At 45.3% G+C, this 20,630-nt stretch overlaps 1 protein-coding gene across 1 annotated transcript; it reads right to left on the bottom strand.

The window, feature by feature from the left end:
• Positions 1–6,515: 6,515 nt before the first annotated feature.
• Positions 6,516–18,117, bottom strand: LOC308664567 (tubulin alpha-4A chain). Its single transcript, XM_081321937.1, has 4 exons — positions 18,008–18,117; positions 14,102–14,324; positions 13,487–13,635; positions 6,516–7,775 (listed from the first exon to the last, which is right to left on the bottom strand). Exons 1-4 carry the CDS (start codon positions 18,008–18,010, stop codon positions 6,804–6,806), a joined length of 1,347 nt encoding a protein of 448 aa, XP_081178063.1. The 5' UTR covers positions 18,011–18,117; the 3' UTR covers positions 6,516–6,803.
• Positions 18,118–20,630: the final 2,513 nt, after the last annotated feature.

Below are 20,630 nucleotides of genomic sequence, written 5' to 3'. Positions count from 1 at the left end.
CTTAGACATTTTTAAACCACAAGGATGATAAAAATGTGATCCAGCAATAGTGTTATTTATTTATCACATATATACTGCTCAATCATACATTTTCCCCTCATATGTATTTGATCACATTTTCTTGGCTATTCTAGTAGATTTTTCTTTCTTCCAGGCTTCAAAGAACTGCATAACATATACATCCAGAAATCTCTTTTTTTTGGTATTATTTATACTGCTAATTGTTTTCAGGAGTAAGTCAGGATAGGAAATTTTATTTAAGTCTCTGAAAAGTTAATTATTTCCACAGGAATAGATATGTGCAGAAGCTCCAAGCTTGAAATGCCTGTTCTAAGTGTTTTGAATTTGGAACAAAATACGCATATTCTGAGTGTTTTGTCATTACGTTTTGTTTTGAGCGAAAACAAAATGGAGCAGTTTCAAGCATGTTACAGTTCCTGTAAATACATCAGTAGGAGGAGGTGTATAATCAATTTCATCCATATTGGGAGTCATCAAATTAATGTACCAGATCTTTTTCTATGGGGTTCAAACCCTTTACCAGGGGATGAGTTTATGGATTATAAACAATGCATTATCTTTAGGGTTTATCCAAGTCCTGGCATTCAGTTGTGTTACAGGAAAGTATATATAGAATATATATCTTACTCTGTATACCATTCTGATAGAACCATTGTTACAATTTCCTAGGAGACTCAAATTCTATGATTGGCTTGTTTTATACATTAAAATTGTCTTAAGGCCTCAGCATAGCATAGCATAGCGAGGGAACATACAGAGTAACAAGCACTGTCTGTTGACAGAGAATGGGATGAGGGGAACAAGCAGTTATTTAAACACACGTTCAAAAGCAGATGTTGCTGCTGCAGCACTTGAATTAGTTTTGCTGAGTCAGGCCCTATCTGCATTCAGAGGCAACTCTGTATGATTAGTTCTCCACCTGATGGACTGATGTTAGTTGCATGTCTATCTAGAACAGGGGTCTTCAAACTTGGCCCTTTTATGACACGTGGACTTCAACTCCCAGAATTCCTCAGCCAGTGTGCCTCACGCTGGCTGAGGAATTCTGGGAGTTGAAGTCCACAAGTCATAAAAGGGCCAAGTTTGAAGACCCCTGATCTGGACAGAAACATAATTGACTTTTTCGTTCTTTGGTATAGAGAAACTAGAGCTCCTAGATTGGGTTGTTTACTATTTGGTTGTGGCATCATTTTGCAGATAGGAGGACTTGAACATAATTAAATAAGTTGTGTCCACACTATATTATCCAAATGTTGCCAATAACACCTGCAGAAGTTGTTGGTTCTGTGTTATAAAAGGAAAGTATTGCAGTGTGTGGCTTTTTTCTTTTAGTTGAGCCCTCACACTGTATGCCCTCACTGAGCTTTCAGGATGCATGCTAGATACCAAGACCATTGGTTTTAGTACTCCTGCCTGATGGGTCAGATGCAAAAGTTTGCACATGTACATTATGAAGACAGAAATGTCAAACTGGGTTATTGAAGTGAATCATGTTGTTACTCTGCACCACTTCTGAGCTCTTTTGTAAGTAGGCTAAAAAAGAAAAGGGCCTAGAGACTGTGTTTCTATTGTCTAATTCTGTTATGAGAATTAAAACATAACTCCCTTTTTCAAAAACATTTTTTTCTAAATTGGATCACCGATAGTCATCAGCAAAGAGCAGCTGTTTTTTTTTTTCTGGCTACAAAATGAAAAATGAAGGAGGAAAGAACTTGTGTTAAGTTCTCATTATTCCCAGTGACAAGAGTGCAGTTCTTAAAAACTGCAGTACAGGATAGTCACACCATTCTCAATTTTATTTCATTGGAATGTAGCCAACTTGGCTGTTTTGTCCAAAGCTCAAAAGAAAACTTTCTCTTTCATACACATCACTACAAACATGTAGTGCATGTGCAACTTGTATTAGTTGCTTTTTAAAGCTTTGTGGCATAGCAGGATGAATCTAACTATTTAAAGAAAATGTCAGTGATATTAATACCAATTTCAGGAATACAACATACATCCTTACAACACCCATTGCTTTTTAAGGGCGATGGTGCTTCTAGCTTAAATTTCTGTGATACGATCCATGGTTAGAATAGAAATGGAGGGGAGAGAACAAATACTGGTACACATCTGTATAAAAGGATGATATATAATTTACAGTACAGAGTTGCCGAATCAAGCATGGTCGGGGGGGGTTTTTTGGTGGTGGTGGGGCTCAGTATGCTATCTTGACTACTGTAACTCCTTTTCATCTTTCCCCGTCAGTTGTGAAACATGCACGTGTCCCTGTCCAACATAGAATATGTTTCTTCTAAAACAATAGATCCCAACATCAGAACAGTCAATGTGCTAGCAGGAATGTTGGAATTTTAGTCCTTCATTGTTATGACATTCAGTGTTGGGAGAGGTCATGTTCAGTCGTTGTACCAGACTACTCATTAAGGCATTTGAATTTACTCAAGAGGGGGATAACATATAAAAGGAAAATGCAGGAAGGCAATAAGTATTTAACTTTTGGGGAGGATGCAGCACAAGTCTTTGGACAAAGGCTAAGTGTGCTATATGTAGCTGCTCAATCAAAATGGAAACTGACCAAGAGATGTGTTTGGTGAGGGCCAAATGTAGCAAACAAGAATATGCAAAATAATACAACTTAGGGATGGCAAGGCTACTGTGGCTGAAGTTGACATGCCACATTTTGGCTGACATGCCAATGTTTACCCACACCCAAAAACTATTGCCAAAAGTATGTTCTGTTCTTGCAGTTTTCAGAGCCCGTAGAGGCTGTGTGAGAATGGGATACACTCCTGTGCAGCCTCCAGCTCCACCAAAAACCTTGCAAGAACATGGGCATGCTTTCTTGCAATATTCAGGGGCTGCACAAGAATGAGATGTGGTCTTGTATGAACTTCAGATCCTCTGGAAGTCACAAAAGGGCCATGCACGGCCTCTGAAACGTCTGAAAATCATAGCAGAATGGGGCATTCCTTTGTGCAGTTCTTGGGAGCTACAGAGGCTGTGGAAGAGCATTCTCCAAAGTTGCTTTAAGAACAAAAGCCTTGTGCAACCTGAAGCAGCCTTGGGTAGGCCACAGAGGCCTGTCTACAGAAGCAGACCCACCACCTAAAAGTTAAGTAGTGGACAGCAGATCCTGTGGTGCACTGGGCCACGGGGCAATTGCACCTCAGGGAACAAGATGGCCTCTTTTTTTTTTTAGTGGCAGCAGTGATGCTCGTACTGAAGTCAAGGCCCAAAACTCACCTTCAGGCCCAGGCTTGGCATTGCCAAGTGCTACTGTTCAGGATGGCCTAGATACTGGGGCAGGGCGGGGTGGGAGCAGCGAATAGAGAATTTTCTCTTTTGTTTGTGAGACACTAGCAGACTCAAGTTAGGCATTTTCTGAATTTGTGATATATCAGTGATGGTGAACCTTTTTGGCTCGGCATAACTACTGAGGGCAGTTACTACAGCATTGTTAAAACCAGTGCTTTTTTTCTAAAAAAAAAAGTGCTGGAACTCACAGGTGCTATCACTGGGAGCGATGCTACGGCGTCGCCGCCTGTCCTTTGCACCCCCACCCCTGCGGCTCGGAGCCACATGCCGTGGGGATTCCCCTCTCCACAGCCACCATGGGGATTCCTCTCTCTGCAGTTGCCACGCCACGGCCCGTGCTGAGCCCCCACCTGGAGCTGCTCCGAACCCTGACCCAGAGCTGTGTTTCTCGTGGCAGTGGTCTCTGGCGCCAAACAGCTGATGGCCTCTGGCACCGGCACTCGTTCACTTACTGCCCCGTTGCTTCCAAATGCAGTGAGTGAGCGAGCAAGTGGCGTTTGGAAGCGATGGGGCAGTAAGTGAGTGAGTGAATGAGCAAATGGCATTTGGAAGCGACGGGGCAGTAAGTGAGCGAGCGAGCGAGCGAGCAAGAGGCCTTTGAAAGAGATGGAGGAATGAGAGCGACTGGAGGCTTTTGTGAGCAAAGTGTGAGTGAGGGGGGGGGCTTTTGCGAGCGAAGGGTGAGAGAAAAAGGGAAAAGTGAGGGGGAGAAGGGAAAAAGAAAAGGCACTGACTTCTGACTTCTTCTGTTACAGGAGTAGAAGGAAGCATTAACATTGAACCTCAACTTTTTGCTTTTCTATATTATAAACTAGCCATTTCTATAACAATAAATGAATCTAACCAATGAAACCCAAAATACCCCCCCCCTTTTTTTTAGTCATCAAGTTTTTGACACCTTGTTAAGCACTGGTGGTGCTTGAATATTGTCATGTCCTAAAAGTGGTACAATTTCTGAAAAGGTTGAAAAGCCCTGATGTAAATGCAGCCTAAATTGTTTATTGCCATCCTATTTGCAAATAATATCTTACTTACCTACTTGAGATGGTGTAGTTGGGCAGCAGGGAGGGATGCAAAGTTCCTGCCTTCGCTGCAGACAACTTGCCTGTGCAATGTTTGCCGGCCGGATCTTTTGGCGTGCTCAGCAGCAATTCCTATTGGCTCTCAAAAGCCAATAGGCCAGGCGTAGGCAACCTTGGCTTTTATAACTCGTGGACTTCAACTCCCAGATGTTACATAACATAACATCAACTGGAAGATGTTCAACTGTCCGTTTCTTTCCTTCCCAAAAATTGTGTTAATGAGTCCTCTCTAAGCTCTGCTGATCAGCTTGTCCTGAATTGTTTTGCCACAAAACGGAACTGTTTGCAAGATACAGTTGAGATATCTCATTTTAGATATATCACATATAATTGAAGATGGTAATTAGTTGCGTGTGCACGTTCAGCAAGTGTGATGTATTTGTGCTGGCATTTCTAGGCCTCTTTTCAACTACATCCAGAAAAATTTGTAAAAAACATTGGAATTCTCAAGGCCATGTTTGGTATTTCCCAGCAATCTGTTACTGGAAGGAAAAAGCAATCCCTGCTGCGTTACTGATCCCAGAGAAGCATTTGCATGTATGCAGGTATCCTTAGGATGCCATAGTTATGGATGAGAAATATTGGTTGCAAAGTTGGCATTTCTGGATGTAATACAGATATTTTGGACTTATTTTTGTTTCTTTGCATGTTTGATATTTTTAAAAAGACATATGCTACTGACTATGCTTATGCACATATGTAACATCTTTTGCTAGGATACATGATCACTGCTTGTCCAGAATGTGAAAAGTGAAAGATTGTGACTAAACAAAATTCTAATGTACAGATAATACCACCAGAAATTATTTTAGCCTTTTTAATAAATGTTATTGATGTTAAGCTCACCATGGAAAACATCATGTTATGTATATACTAGGTTAATTATTTAACGACTGAAGTGCAACATAATAGATTCTAAATAATCTATTTTTCAAAACACACAACAGTCCAAACAGTAAAAGTAAAGTCCAAATTAAGAATATTTCATTCTTAAGAATTGTTTAATTTAAAGTGGTTTAGTTGTAATAGATGGTTAGATTCAAAATAGTTTTCAAGAGTATGTACAAAAGATACTATTTTTTTTCTAGCATCAGCTAAATTAGACACATTACATTGAGTAAAATATTTCTCATTTCTTTCCTGTTACCTTTATTGATTTCATTGCAGAGATATTAACATAGGAAATAGATTATTTTGTTATCTAATTTTACCTTCCAAAAGACAGAAGCAGTTGAAAAATGTGAGGTTCTTTCCTGTTGGCTTTTTTGAATTAGCTGTTTTAGATTCTAAAAGTTTAGTTCCTAAAGAAGTAACCTTGTAAATAATTTTAATGTCCTCCTCTAGTGCTGGGTAGGCAACTTTGATTCTTTTATGATTCAAGGACTGCAACTCCCAGAATTCCTGAGCCAGCATGGCTCAGCTTGGAAACGTCTCCCTTTCCCCTCAGCATGGCTGGCTCAGGATTTCTGGGAGTTGAAGTCCACGAGTCATAAAAAAGAGCCAAGATTGTCTAGCCCTGCAATAGGCTTTCAAAAACCAATAGAGGGAGCTTTTTTTTTGGAAAAAAAAAAGGTGCCGCAACGCAGTTCTGAGCGTTCTATGAGGGAAAAAAAAAGCCCTGGTTAAAACTAACAAGATCTCAGCTTGAATACAGTCCCAGTGAGATTTTCAGGTCGTCTTTCATGGATTTCAATAAACAAAAATTGGATTTCTGTCAGATGCAATAACTATCTATGGAAGGTTTGGGCCGGTTGCTTCTAATGGAATGTGTTCATTTAAAATGCTACCCAGTGGTTTGTTGGAAGGTTTTTGCAATACTGTAGTCTGACATCCTATTCTGACATTTGCATCTCATGAAACACAGTATTTTAAAAGGCAACTTTTATTCCCAAAATACATGTAGAGGCATGGAATTTCCCAAGCTGGAAAATAGGTGAATAATCTATTGTTCAGAAATAAGCTGATTGTTTCTTCAGCTAATTCCATTCTTACTTCAAATTAAAACATTCATTCTTTGATTTAAAGTTTTGTTATCAAAATGTATTTGCTTTTGTGGGGAGGAGAAGTGATAATGAATGGGCACAGATACAGTCGTTTCATGGTAATGTGCAAAGTGCATGTTGTAACTTCAGATTTTATTACTTTGCCAAAATTATCAGCAGACATGGTATTTTTTATGATATGCTGTTCAGTTTACACACGTAAATTTTTCTTTTGTCAAGTAAGGCAGACATTACTACTTAGCCGTTCTGAGCAAAAATTGCATTAGACAGAAATGCTCCATGTGAATTCTGGCTGGGACAAACACTTCACTGTAGTTTAGATTAAAATCACACACACTTTAATGAAAAGGAAGTTCCAGACAAAGTAGAGCATTTATAGCTATTCTTCTCCCTCCTCTTCCTCTTCATATGAATCAATGCCCACCTCCTCATAATCCTTCTCCAGGGCAGCCATATCTTCCCGAGCCTCAGAGAATTCCCCTTCTTCCATCCCTTCCCCAACATACCAGTGCACAAAGGCCCGCTTGGCATACATTAAATCAAACTTGTGGTCCAGGCGGGCCCAGGCCTCAGCAATGGCTGTGGTGTTGCTCAGCATGCACACTGCCCGCTGAACCTTGGCTAGGTCTCCCCCAGGAACTGCAGTGGGAGGCTGATAGTTGATGCCCACTTTAAAGCCTGTAGGGCACCAGTCTACAAACTGGATGCTGCGCTTGGTCTTTATGGCAGCAATGGCAGCATTGACATCCTTAGGTACCACATCGCCGCGATACAAAAGGCAGCAGGCCATGTATTTGCCATGGCGAGGATCACACTTCACCATCTGGTTAGCAGGCTCAAAGCAAGAATTGGTGATCTCAGCCACAGAAAGCTGCTCATGGTAGGCCTTCTCCGCAGAGATAACCGGAGCATAGGTAGCCAGAGGGAAATGGATGCGGGGGTAGGGCACTAGATTGGTCTGGAACTCGGTCAGGTCTACATTCAGAGCCCCATCAAAGCGCAGCGAGGCAGTGATGGAGGACACAATCTGGCTGATAAGGCGATTGAGGTTTGTGTAAGTTGGCCGCTCAATGTCCAGATTCCTTCGGCAGATATCATAAATGGCTTCATTGTCCACCATGAAAGCACAATCTGAGTGCTCAAGGGTGGTGTGTGTGGTGAGGATCGAGTTGTAAGGTTCTACCACAGCTGTGGAGACCTGTGGAGCTGGGTAAATAGCAAATTCTAATTTGGATTTCTTGCCATAATCAACAGAGAGACGTTCCATCAGCAAGGAAGTAAATCCTGAGCCAGTTCCTCCTCCAAAGCTGTGAAAGACCAAAAATCCTTGGAGTCCTGTACATTGGTCGGCCTGTGAAAATGAAATTATCACTCATCAGTTTGTTTCTCTTAGGTTACACTGCAAAGTATTATTTTTACCAGGAAAAAACTGAACAAGAAAATCCATTCCACTATTTTACTTTCTATAGTTGTCCTTCTCAACCAATTGGTTACTTGGAGGTCATTTTCTTTTGCCTCAGGATATTATTTATTTATTTTATTTTTATTTTTATTCCATTTATATCCCGCCCTTCTCCGAAGACTCAGGGCGGCTTACAAGCTTAGCAGTAGCCTTCATTCTATGTATATGCCTGCTTATTAGGGCTTTCACACACACACCCAAGCGGCATTATTACAAAGTCAGCTTAATTGCCCCCAACAATCTGGGTCCTCATTTTACCTACCTCGGAAGGATGGAAGGCTGAGTCAACCTTGAGCCTGGTGGGATGCGAACCTGCACTAATTGCAGGCAGCTGGTGTTACTTAAGGAGGCATTAGCCTCAACTCATTAACTACACACACAAAATCTCTTTATAATCAGAAAGCCAGGCGTGGCATCTTTTCTGTTTCATAATGAATTAAGAGCAAGTAATTTTTCAAGGTTAGAAGGCAGCATCTGGTATTACGGCTGTGGCAACCAATTACACAAGTGAACAGGGTTGGCTGGAGTGTGATGAAGAAATTCGCTAGAATGTATGTGCCAAATATACCAAGTTCAAATGCTTCCTGAGAACTTGCACTTTGTTCCAGGAAGGAAGAGGCAGTGCTTGCCAACCAGCTGTAAACCCACCCACCCAATTGATTTGATTTGATTTTATTAAATTTATATGCCGCCCTTCTCCCTAAGGACTCAGGGCGGCTCACAACAATAAAAATTAAAAAACAGAGTAAAAAATTTAAAAAAGAATTAAACAATAGATTCAATAATTATGAGACAATTTAACCCAGTAAAAAGCCTAATTAAAAACCGTAGTCAGTCCAGGCCCTCTTGTTGGAACAACCAGGTCTTCAGGTCACGGCGGAAGGACCAAAGGTCAGGGACCATCCGCAGCTCCGGGGGCAGTTCATTCCAGAGGGTCGGCACGCCCACAGAGAAGGCTCCCTCCTGGGGGTCGCCAGCCGGCATTGCCTGGCCGACGGCACCCTGAGGAGGCCGACTCTGTGGGAGCGAACCGGGCGATGGGAGGTTGACAATGGCAGCAGGTGGTTTCACAAGTACCCCGGGCCTAAGCTATGTAGGGCTTTAAGGGTTATTACCAGCACCTTGAATCGCACCCGGAGGGTAACCGGAAGCCAATGCAGCTCGTGCAGGAGTGGTGTAACATGGGAGTACCGAGATACTCCCATAAGCACCCACGTGACCACATTTTGCACCAATTGAAGCCTCCGGGTGCTCTCCAAGGGCAGCCCCATGTAAAGAGCATTGCAGTAATCCAGGCGAGAAGTGACGAGGGCGTGGGTAACTGTGCATAGGGCATCTTGGTCCAAAAAGGGACACAACTGGCGCACTAGGCGAACCTGTGCGAAGGCCCCCCTGGTCACTGCCGTTAGATGATCTTCCAAATTAAGCCGTGAATCCAGAAGGACACCCAAGTTGCAAGCCCTTTCTGAGGGGGGTAATACCTCCCCCCCATCAAAAGAGATGGAACTTGTTGGACAATACGAGATGCCAGTATCCACAGCCACTCGGTCTTGGAGGGGTTAAGCCTGAGCCTGTTCCTTCCCATCCAGACCCGCACCGCCTCCAGGCACTGGGACATCACGTCAAGAGAATCACTGGGTTGGCTCGGGGTGGAGATAAACAACTGGGTATCATCCGCATATTGGTGATACCTCACCCCAAAGCCATGGATGATCTCACCCAGCGGCTTCATATAGATGTTAAACAGGAGGGGGGAGAGAACCGACCCCTGAAGCACCCCACAAGTGAGGGGCCTCGGGGTAAATCTCTGTCCCCCTGCCAATACAAACTGCGAGCGGCCCAAGAGGTAGGAGAAGAACCACCATAAAACAGTGCCTCCCACTCCCAACCCCTCAAGCCGTCGCAGCAGGATACCATGGTCGATGGTATCAAAAGCCACTGAGAGGTCAAGTAGGACCAGGACAGAGGAACAGCCCATCCCGGGCCCGCCAGAGATCATCCACCAGTGCGACCAATGCCATTTCTGTGCTGTAGCCGGGTCTGAAACCGGACTGGTACGGGTCCAGATAGTCCGCTTCATCCAGGAATTGCGGGAACTGACGCACCACCACACTCTCAACAACCTTCACTTTGTAAGACAGGACAGGACGGTAGTTATTCAATGAGGCTGAGTCCAGAGCAGTCTTCTTGAGGAGGGGCCTCACCACTGCCTCTTTTAAGGCGGAGGGGAAGACACCCTCCCATCAAAGAAGTGTTGACAACTGCCTGGAGCCAGCCCCCTGTCACCTCCCAGACGGCCGAAACCAGCCAGGAGGGACATGGGTCCAGTAAACAAGTTGTAGTGCTCAGTTTACGCATGATCCTGTCCACATCATCTAGAGTCACAGGGTCAAACTCATCCCAAATGGTATGATCAAGACCTGCCCTCTCCACTCCGCCAGATTCCGCCCAGTCGGACTCCAAGCCAGTCCGGATCTGAGCGATTTTGTCCTGCAGAAACTGTACAAATTCCTCAGCCCTACCCTGCAACGGGTCATTCCTCGGTCCCTGGTTAAATAGTGAGCGGGTCACTCTAAACAGGGCGGCTGGGCGGTTATCTGCGGACGCAGTGAGAGTGGAAAAGTAGACACGCTTTGCCGCTTCCATCGCCACTAGGTAAGACTTAAGATAAGTTCTTAGCTGTGTTCGATCGGATTCGGATCCGCTGGACCTCCAACAGCTCTCTAGGCATCTTTTCCGGCGCTTCATCTTCCAGAGCTCCTCGATAAACCAGGGGGCCACCCGGGGTCTGCGCCAGGTCAGAGGCCGCAAAGGCACAACTCGATCCAAGGCCCCAGCAGCTGCCCTCTCCCAGGCTTCTACTAGGGCCTCGGCAGAGTCGTGGGCAAGGGAAGCAGGAAATGTCCTGGGGCGGAACCACCTGGTCACTTCTTTCTCCTCCTGCCCCAAGAGATTTACAGAAGCTTCTGACCAATGTAGGGACAGGAAAGATGTAGGCCCAAGGCAGTGTTTCTCAAACTTGGCAACTTTTTAAGATGTCTGCGGAATTCTGGGAGTTGGAGTTCACACATCTTAAAGTTGCTTTGATTGAGAAACACTGGCCTAAAGGAATGAGTGGCTGAGGCAAAATTAGAATTGGAGAATATCACATACAGTAGTGGCCAAAATTGTGGAAACCTTTTGGGGAAAGTGTACCGTATATACTTGAGTATAAGCCGAATTTTTCAGCCCACTTTTTGGGCTGAAAAATTCCACTTCGGCTTATACTCCAGTCAACAAAAAAACTTACCGAGGACTTGTGCGCGGACGAGGCTTTGGTGCTTCCGGGATCGCGCGCACCTCTCCCAAGCCACCGCCATCCGGAGACCTGCCGAAGTTTGGGGAGGTGCGCGTGCACCTCCCCAAACCTCCCCAAACGTCGGCAGGTCTCCGGACCTCCGCGCCCTGCCTGCCTGCTTCTTTCCGCTGCCTGGCTGCCCTACGATGTAACCCGCTTCATGATCGAGTGCGACGCCTGCAAGGACTGGTTTCACGGCAGGTAACACAAAGCAATCGGGCCTTTCCTCCCCCCCCTTTCCCTCCCCCCTCCCGCTCTAGGGCAGAGATCTCCTTCCTGCCGTGAAACCAGTCCTTGCAGGCGTCGCACTCGATCATGAAGCGGGTTACATCGTAGGGCAGCCAGGCAGCGGAAAGAAGCAGGCAGGCAGGGCGCGGAGGTCCGGAGACCTGCCGACGTTTGGGGAGGTTTGGGGAGGTGCGCGCGCACCTCCCCAAACCTCCCCAAACTTCGGCAGGTCTCCGGACGGCGGCGGCTTGGGAGAGGTGCGCGCGATCCTGGAAGCACCGAAGCCTCGGCCGCGCGCAAGTCCTCGGTAAGCTCCGGGCGGTCACTTGCTTCGCGTCTCCTGAGGGAAGGGGGGGCGACTGGAGCGGGCGTGTTTCCTCGCCTGATGGGCGCCGCGATTTGCCCGGGGAACGTGCGGGCCCCGAATGGCAGCGTGGAGCGAGGAAGCGGACAGCCAGGGCTTCCCCGAGAGCCGCGGCCACACAGGGTATTCCTGTGTATTCAGGCTTGCAAAATGGCGGATCAAGCCTCTGCTGGCGGCAGAGGCTTACAGAGCGCGGATCCAGCCTCCGCCGGTGGCGGAGGCTTGCAGAACGGCGGATCCCAGCCTCGGCTTATACTTGAGCCAAGAACTTTTCCCAGTTTTGGGGGGTAAAATTAGGGGTCTCGGCTTATGCTCGAATCGGCTTATACTCAAGTATATACGGTATTTTTGAGGTTTGATGGCTAATAACACCACTGTTTTTTGGAGTAGTACCATAAAATTATACAGCAACGGAAAAATAATTTAATCAAGAATGTAATGCAACATAAGTTTGTTCAATTATCTGTACTGTACTCTATGAAAGGTAAGATAAAGGTAAAGGTTCCCCCGCACATGCGTGCTAGTCGTTTCCGACTCTAGGGGCCGGTGCTCATCTCCATTTCAAAGCCGAAGAGCCAGCGCTTGTCCAAGGACGTCTCCATGGTCATGTGGCCGGCATGACTAGATGCCAAAGGCGCACGGAACGCTGTTACCTTCCCACCGTAGTAGTCTCTATTTTTCTACTTGCATTTTTACGTGCTTTTGAACTGCTAGTTTGGCAGAAGCTGGGACGAGTAACAGGCGCTCACTCTGTTACGCAGCACTCGGGATTCGACCTGACAAACTGCTGACCATCTGATCGACAAGCTCAGCGTCCTAACCCACTGAGCCACCGCGTCCCTTATTCTATGAAAAGTTATAGCCAAATAACCAGAAAAAGGAAGCACAAATTGCTTAGGTTGATATCAGGCAGCTGTCCTTCATCTGATTGTAGCCAATGAGCATGAGTGTTTAGAGAGCCAATCAGGTGTCATCTTGTTTTGGCAATGAGCCAGTCAGATCACAGTAGGATTCAGTTATTGATGTCATGTATTGAAGTTGAGAGGAGGACATTTGTCAGTGTGCTATGTGATCACTATCAAGTTGGTTGGGGTTTTTTTTTCCATTCACTTAGTGAGCTTGTAAAACGTAATAATGGTGCAAAGAGTTGACTGGTTGTCCACAAAGCGATGTAAAATAGTATTATTAAGTGAACAAAGCTAATTATAAAGAAATTAGAAGAAAAATTGGTGGAAACTTAACCAAAGGTGGCATTTCTACTGTACACTTTTCCGAAAAGTTTCCACAATTTTGGCCACTACTGTACAGTACAGTGATTAGAACCTGGAAGACAGATTATTCTTTTTGGTCAGAAGGATGTAAAAAAACAAGGGTGAAGCATAAAGGAACAGTTCTGAATTTCACATTCATTTGCCTTACACTTAGCATCCTCAACTTCTAAAACACAACTTGAATGAATGGAATAATAAAATGAAATGCATGTACCCACCCTGTAAAGAAGTGTATCATATCAAAAATAATGCCTAGAATTATCCAGAAACTGCATAAATAACCAATAGCCAGCCTGGACCACAAGGCCCTGCTATCCCAACATCTCCACCATTCTTAGGCAGAGTTGCTTCCATTCCTCCAAAAAAATCTGTATCACCCCGTCCCTCATTGCAGTTATACCAGTTTGCGAATCCTATCCAACACCAGGTCAATGATCTCCTTGCCAATGGTGTAATGTCCACGGGCATAGTTGTTGGCAGCATCTTCCTTTCCAGTGATTAGTTGCTCTGGATGGAAGAGCTGACGATAAGTGCCAGTACGAATCTCATCTGGAAAAGATTAAGAGGATGGTGATATAAAGTTTATTACAGTGTACTGTATACTTTCGAGCTGAAGAATTCAACAAGACATCTAAGGAAAGGTACTGTGCAGGCCAAATCTTACAAAAACTGAAGACCCAGAGGACTTATGGGCTTCTCATTCTAGGACAAAATCACTTTATCAGGAGTCTACCTTACTGAGTTATTTCAACCAAATGCCTCCGTGGGAACTGAGCAAGGAGTTGGCAAGTCAAGTCTCTTCTCCTATAACAGCCCTACTGGACGGTAATTCTGGATACAGTAGACCCTGTACATCTAAGAGCGAATTGGAGAAGAATGTACCTAATTCAGACTAAAACCACATGTTCTGCTCCATCAAAAAGAAGAGATGAATGAACGTGAGCCTATTTGAGAAGAGTTGCTGCTCTTGTCTTCTAGGAGGCCTAAGAGTCAAAACTTCCATAGTTGTACTCACCAATCACAGTGGGTTCCAAGTCCACAAAGACAGCCCGGGGGACGTGCTTCCCAGCACCAGTTTCACAGAAGAAGGTAGTAAATGAGTCATCTCCACCGCCAATGGTCTTATCACTTGGCATTTGTCCATCTGGCTGAATTCCGTGTTCCAGGCAATACAGTTCCCAGCAAGTATTGCCCATCTGCACGCCAGCTTGGCCAACATGGACAGAGATACACTCACGCTACAGAAAGAAGAGAAAGTTGACTTCTTACAAGTGGTATCACAAGCAAGGCATCAAGCTGTGAGCCTGATAGAGCAAAGATGTACCATCTTGTGTACCATTACTGGTGGAAGGAGTTTTACCAGGTCATTGGCTCAACGGGGTATTCTTATGGTATTACAAGTTAGTGGTTTTCTTTCTATTTTTGAGAATGGGATACCAGGAATATTTCATTGTGGAATTTTAATGAGTATTACATACATATTAAACCTGTCCTTGGAATGGAATTGTTTCTAAACCTACTGAATAAAGGAGCAATAACAATGCAGTGTAAGAGATAACAAATGCAACTTAGCTGCCTATGTACTTCTGCAATTACAGGTTATAGTAACAGGAATACTATTTACTTAGGTGTTAAGTATAATGCCAAAGTAATGTAATGCAGTTACTTTTAACAAAGTAATTGAGCTATTCATTACATCAAAAAGTTTAGGTGACCATTTCAAAATGAAATGGCGGCAGTTCTTAAAGTCAGCAAAACAGGAAGCAGTTAAGAAATCTATTGCATACCAAAGCCACAAGGAAATTAGTATAAACTGCCAGCCTGTGCACTTCCACGCCTTCTGCTTCATTGTGCAAATAGCATTTCCTTTCCATGCCTACATATCTATAGCCTATAAAATGCATGCACACCTTGCTAGCATGCTCTTCTCCTATACATGGCACACAAATTTATTAAATTTAAATTAAATTTGCCTGCAAATTTACACTCTAAGTAAGGAAACATGTTAAGGCACAACACTTTCCCTCTCCCTAAGGCATGGGTGGGAAACTCATGGCCCTCCAGATGTTGCTTGCAGAAAGTATCATTTGCCATGTTTATTGGAGCTGCTAAGAGTTGTAGCTCAGCAAGGTCTGGATTCCTCTCCCTGAAATCCAAATTTAAGCTTAGTCATTTCCTATCCAAGTATCAAGAGTGATAATGTTCACTGCAGCAGGTTTCAGTTCAGCAGTTCAGAAAGAACTCACAGCTGCATAGATAGCAAAGCTCATTGGAGAGCTTCAATCAAGAAAGAAATACCAAGAAGGACCCAGTTTTTCATCATCTCCCAAAAGAAATTTGGATCTAAAAGCCAATACAGACCAGAGCCTCCCTGAATTAACTGCAGCCCTGCGACACCTTCCGGTCCACTACACTGCGGAACACAGTGACCAAGGTGGGAAAAGCCAAACAGATATTTCCCAAAGATTTTAAATGTTTGCTAGTGAATTTGTGCCAGCTGTGTTTAGTGGATCAAATATTTAGGATCAAGTCAGGGCACCTATTTGCCAAACAGCCTGCTGGACTACCTTTGTGAGGCCATCATGAACCTGAGCACATATAATAGTGTTTTAAATAAAAATGGTAATTCCAAGATGGCCACATTATCTATCTTTCCAAGGAGAAGGGGTGAGTTCAGAGTAAGTAATGCTAGATAGAAATGGACTGGTTTAATTTTCTTTTTAAAGCAAGAGAACTCACTACAATCCCAAGGAGAGGTGGAATCTGAATACTGTATACAAATAGGGTGCTGTGTATGGAATCTTACCTATAATTTTTAAAACTGGGCATTATCTCTGAAATTTAGACTGCAAATATATGTTGTGGGACAAGTTGCGTTTCTTCATAGTGGTAATGGATTCATACTTACTGAGAATGAGAGCTAAAACCCTATCAGATTAGATCCTACCAAGAACCCAGGTGGAACATAAAGCTGAACAGATGTTTCCATAACCAAACATTCTGGAAGTTGCGATCCTAACACACATAGAGAATGCCACATTGGTCAGTGATGTGCTACAGCTGTACTATACTCTTTTACAGCTCCCTTTTAGAATGCATACAAACAGAATCATAAAACCAAGCACACACAATCACAAGGACAAGCCAGTAAGCCATTGTTAAAGGAAGAAAGGCAGATTGAGAAAAATGATACATTGACTATTCCTGTCCCAAATTATGTTATTAATGGTCCGATTTAAAATGCTATTGAGTGCAGACAATAGTGACAAGTTTGATTGATGGCTTAGCATGCGGATAAAGCCAGTCAAAACTGTGCTTTATTCAGCAAACCATGAATCAGCAAACCAAGGCAGACCAGATCTCTTACAGATTCTTTAGTGCTTGGAACAAGTTCAATGATTTTGCAATGTAGAAAAGCTTCAATGCCACCAATACTGGTGAGGGCAAGTTAAACGTAAAATAATAATAATAAAAAAATAATGGCTCTTAGCAGCAGAGCAAGTTTTGGGCAAGGAATTTACTGTGTGGCCGGCCGGCCCGCCCGCCCGCCAGCTCCCAGCACTGCGAAGACGCCCCGGGGACTCTTTAAACGGTTCTTATTTCCGTACTTTTCCTTCCGAGATTCGAATCAAAAGCCGCAATCGGCAAGCCAAAAACGAACGTACCGTTTAAAAAAAAAACTCTCTTCCGCTTTCCACACCTCATTCGCTCAGATTCACAAATGACGCAGTTGGAAAGAAAGGAAAAAAAAAAGAGGCGACGTACATGCAAACGCCCCAGCCTCCAGGCAACTGGCTCCCGGAGCTGGGAGAACGAGTCTCCCCATTGGGAAAACATAGGCAAAACCGCCCCCCGCCCCCCCCCCCGGCAGTGTGAAGAGCTTGCCTCGGAGGGGGCTGCTTCCTGCTCGCTGAGACTGGAATACTAAATATAGGTCACCCTTTCTCAAAGTACAGAAATCCCACCCAGCCACCCACCCACCCCGAAATGAAACAGGAGAGGCAATTACCTACTTTGGACAGAAGCCCGGACGGGGGCCCAGCTATTTCCAGCTCCAAAATTTGGCTGGAAGCGGGTCGGCAGAGCGTCCTAGCCCGGTGCCCCCTTCTTTCCACCTGCCTATTAATAACCCCTTACTCCCCCCCCCCCCCAATCAGTGGATGTGAAGGGTGTGTACGTGTGTGGTCGAAGACAGAGGAACATCTGCCCGCCGCCCCACCCCACCCCGCGCAATGACTCCTCTGAAAGACGAACGAGAATATTCTCCCCGCTGCCCCTTACCAACCAGGGCAGGCAAGCAGGGCTTGGAAGTGCCCTCGCTAGCTTCCAGACCAGCCTCCCTTTGCAAATTAGCAACCTGCGCCTCAAACCAGCTGTTCCCGCTCGTTTGCACCCGGGCGGCTGGAAGAGAAGCGGCGAGCCACTGAGCGCCAACTACTACTACTGCTACTACTACGACGACTAGAGGCCTGGCCTCTCGGCCGCTCCCTCCGCCGCGTCCAGAACACGCGCCTGCCCGGGAGCTCGCCTCTCTTGCCGCGCCGTCTGGAAATTCACGGGTCCGGCCGGCCCTGGGGTCCACTCGTCCCCCTTTGCTCTCCGACGGGCCACGTTTACACTCGGGCAGGTGACGACGTGGGGCTGAGAGCGGGAGGGACAGCTCCCCTCCCCGCCACGCGGTTACGGAGCACCTTCCACCTTGGCCGGAGAGCGGAAGAACTGGAAAGCGCCACCTAAACCTCTACGGGGACCGGCCAGAGTCCACGCAGGGGCCAACCGAGGTGGCGGGTACGGTAAAGGCGAGCCTAGGTGGGACGCGGGTCCCATCCGGAGCGCGGCGAGGCTTGCTACAGTAGCAGCAGCCCCGGGACGCTTTAGGCCAGCTCCTCCGCGCGCGCGCCTCTTCGCCCTTTTCCCTTACCATGGTGCAGAGGCGGGGCCGAAATCTCACACTGAGTCGGTGCGACGGAGTCTCGGTGAGAAGCAGCTACGCCTGGTGCAAGTCACTCTACCGCAGTGGCCTTATAAAGGAGGGGCGGGCAGTCCCCGTCGGAAGGAGGCGTGCCTAAAAAAGGTCGCTCCTCCTGAGCCTTCGTGGGCGTACGGGCGACGCAACGCTGCGGAAGGAGGGCTTCGTTCTGCGCCGGAAGCCAGGAAGGCCAAGCTTGGGTGGTCACAGTGCTTGAAACTTGTTTTGCAGTTTTGACTTGAAGGGCATGCAACTTTAAAGAAGCGGGCCCAACCCCTCCCCCCCTTCCCTTTTTCTCCTCTGTTATAGCAATTCATAGTATGCGGCTGTTTCCTCCCCCCTTCCTTTTTTTTCTTTTCTTTTATACTAGATAATTTACCGCTAGGATTAACGAAGATCAGAATAGCTGTTAGAAGAAATCTGCAAAAGGTTTATTACAGGCATATTTTACGTCCTGTAAAACCTGATGTAATTATCGGGTAATATATCCCAATTCAGTACTACGTTTTTTTATACTGTGCATTTTTTTTATTTTTGGTATTAATAAATTGTTCTGTTTCTGTAAAAGCCTTCAGTAACATTCAATAAATGAAGTTTCAGAGGCTGGGAAGTTTCAGGGCCATATAAGATACATAACACATTTTAACTACATCTATGTCCATTTAGGTTGCTAAGTAAACTATTTCTTTTGTAAAGTATCAAGAATATGAAAGTCTCGTTACTGTATTTAATAGCTGATAAACAATAACAGTTTCATGAGTCCATATTCCTTCCTCCCCACCCCCCTCCACAAAAGTATTACCAGCCAGCTTGAAAATGGGATTGCTCTCAAAGTCAGTTTTAAACGAACAAGGCCCTGGGGGACAACAACTGGTAAGGTTGTCCATAAGATAAGAAGGAAAAAAAGTAGTGGCTTTATAGCAAATATGATTTTAGCTACGAATGTATCATTTGCTGAAGAAATCAAAGGTGGCCCACTTCTCAGATACAATGAAAAACAACCCATAGCTACATTATTGCTTTAGTTTAGAGTTAAGGGGTAGGCAACCTCGGCTCTTTGATGACTCATGGACTTCAACTCCCAGCTGACTCAGGAATTCTGGGAGTTGAAGTCCATGTGTCATAAAAGAGCCGAGGTTGCCTACCCCTGGCAGAGCAATGAAAAGGCAAGAATAAGCATTTATTGCTAGAGCTGTCACTTGAAGGCTGCTCCACATCAAAATTTGACCTCTAAGCAGCAGCAAGAGCATCACAGTTACTTTAAAGTGGTAAGCTTGGAGTGCATTTCAGTGCTGTTCTACTTAAAGTAATTATATTCAGCTCAATGAAACCTATTCCTAGTTTAAACAGGGCTACAGCCATGCTTCCTGTTCTTCGGTTGTGTTCCTAAAGTGCTGAATATATAGTCGATTGGAAAAAAAGCCCATACAGTTGACCTGGCCCATATAAGATACCAAGTTGTAAAAATTGTCTGATTCTCTCTTAATCAACACTACTCTTATTTTTCACCATTTGCATTTTGCAAAATGTTTTATTTGTCCATTATTTCCTCCTATGTCGCTTTATTGCAGGGGTGTCAAACTCAATTTCATCGAGGGCCGCATCAGCATTGCGGTTGCCCTCAGGGGGCCGGGTGGGTATGGCCAGGGTGGGTGTGGCCTACTGGCTGGGCGTGGCTAGAGTGCTTATGGCCTACTGGGTGGGCGTGGCCAGCTCTACATCGTTCACATCAAGGGTGCCTATGGGGGCCTGGGCAGGAGTGGGACAGATCTGAGGGTCTCTGGCAGAAGGAGGGTCTCTGGGCCAGGGCCAAGGCAGTGGGGGCCGTTCCCTCACTGTTTCCAGGATGGCTTCGTGGGCCACATGAAACCTCTTTGTGGGCCGGATCTGGCCCCCGGGCCTTGTGTTTGACATGTCTGCTTTATTGGATTATCTTGGTTTCAGTATTTCTGCAGGTGGAGACCGGATCAGCACATTGTTCTAAACTATAATATAGTTTATTTCTTGTTAAGTTTATTGTATGAATTCAGACACTGATTTGTAAATCATAGTATATGATTTATCATGTTGTATGAGCTCAGATAATTCTACGCCTTTCATTCAGTCTTGACTCCTGGTGACTACATGGGCAAGTCTATGTAGTTTTCTTGGCAACATTTTCAGAAATAGTTTATTAGTTGCTGCTTCCTAAGGTTGGGAGAAAGTGAATGACCTAAAATCATTCAACTAGTTTCACACCTAAAACAGGACTAGAACTCATGATCTCCAGATTTCTAATCTGGTACCTTAACCACTGCACCAAAGTTGCTGTCAGCTAATTATATAACCAGTGCAGTGTATGCTCTTAAAGCATACACGGAATGTCAGCACAGCAGGGGGCTGGACAGCTCCAGGCTATAACCGCTTTGGCGGGAAAGCCTGAATAGAGCAAGTCCTTGACAGCCCCAGGGCATGGTCAGCTCTGGCGGGAAGCCAGGGTTTAAATCCATTGGCCACCTGCACTGGCGGGAAACCCAGGTTTGAATCTATTGGTTGCGATTCACCTGGGCGGGTATAAATAGACGCCAGGTAACCC

The sequence above is a fragment of the Vipera berus genome, assembly GCF_964194415.1.
Source record: "Vipera berus genome assembly, chromosome: 1".
NCBI lineage: Eukaryota > Metazoa > Chordata > Lepidosauria > Squamata > Viperidae > Vipera > Vipera berus.
The sequence above is the reverse complement of the archived record's forward strand: the minus strand, read 5'-3'. Positions and strand labels throughout refer to the sequence as shown.

Coding starts and splice junctions, on each gene's coding strand:
- LOC308664567 (XM_081321937.1), bottom strand. Junction 13,636..14,101: donor CTTGGAACCCACTGTGATTG/GTGAGTACAACT, acceptor AATCTTTTCCAG/ATGAGATTCGTACTGGCACT. Junction 7,776..13,486: donor TGGATAGGATTCGCAAACTG/GTATAACTGCAA, acceptor TCATTTTCACAG/GCCGACCAATGTACAGGACT.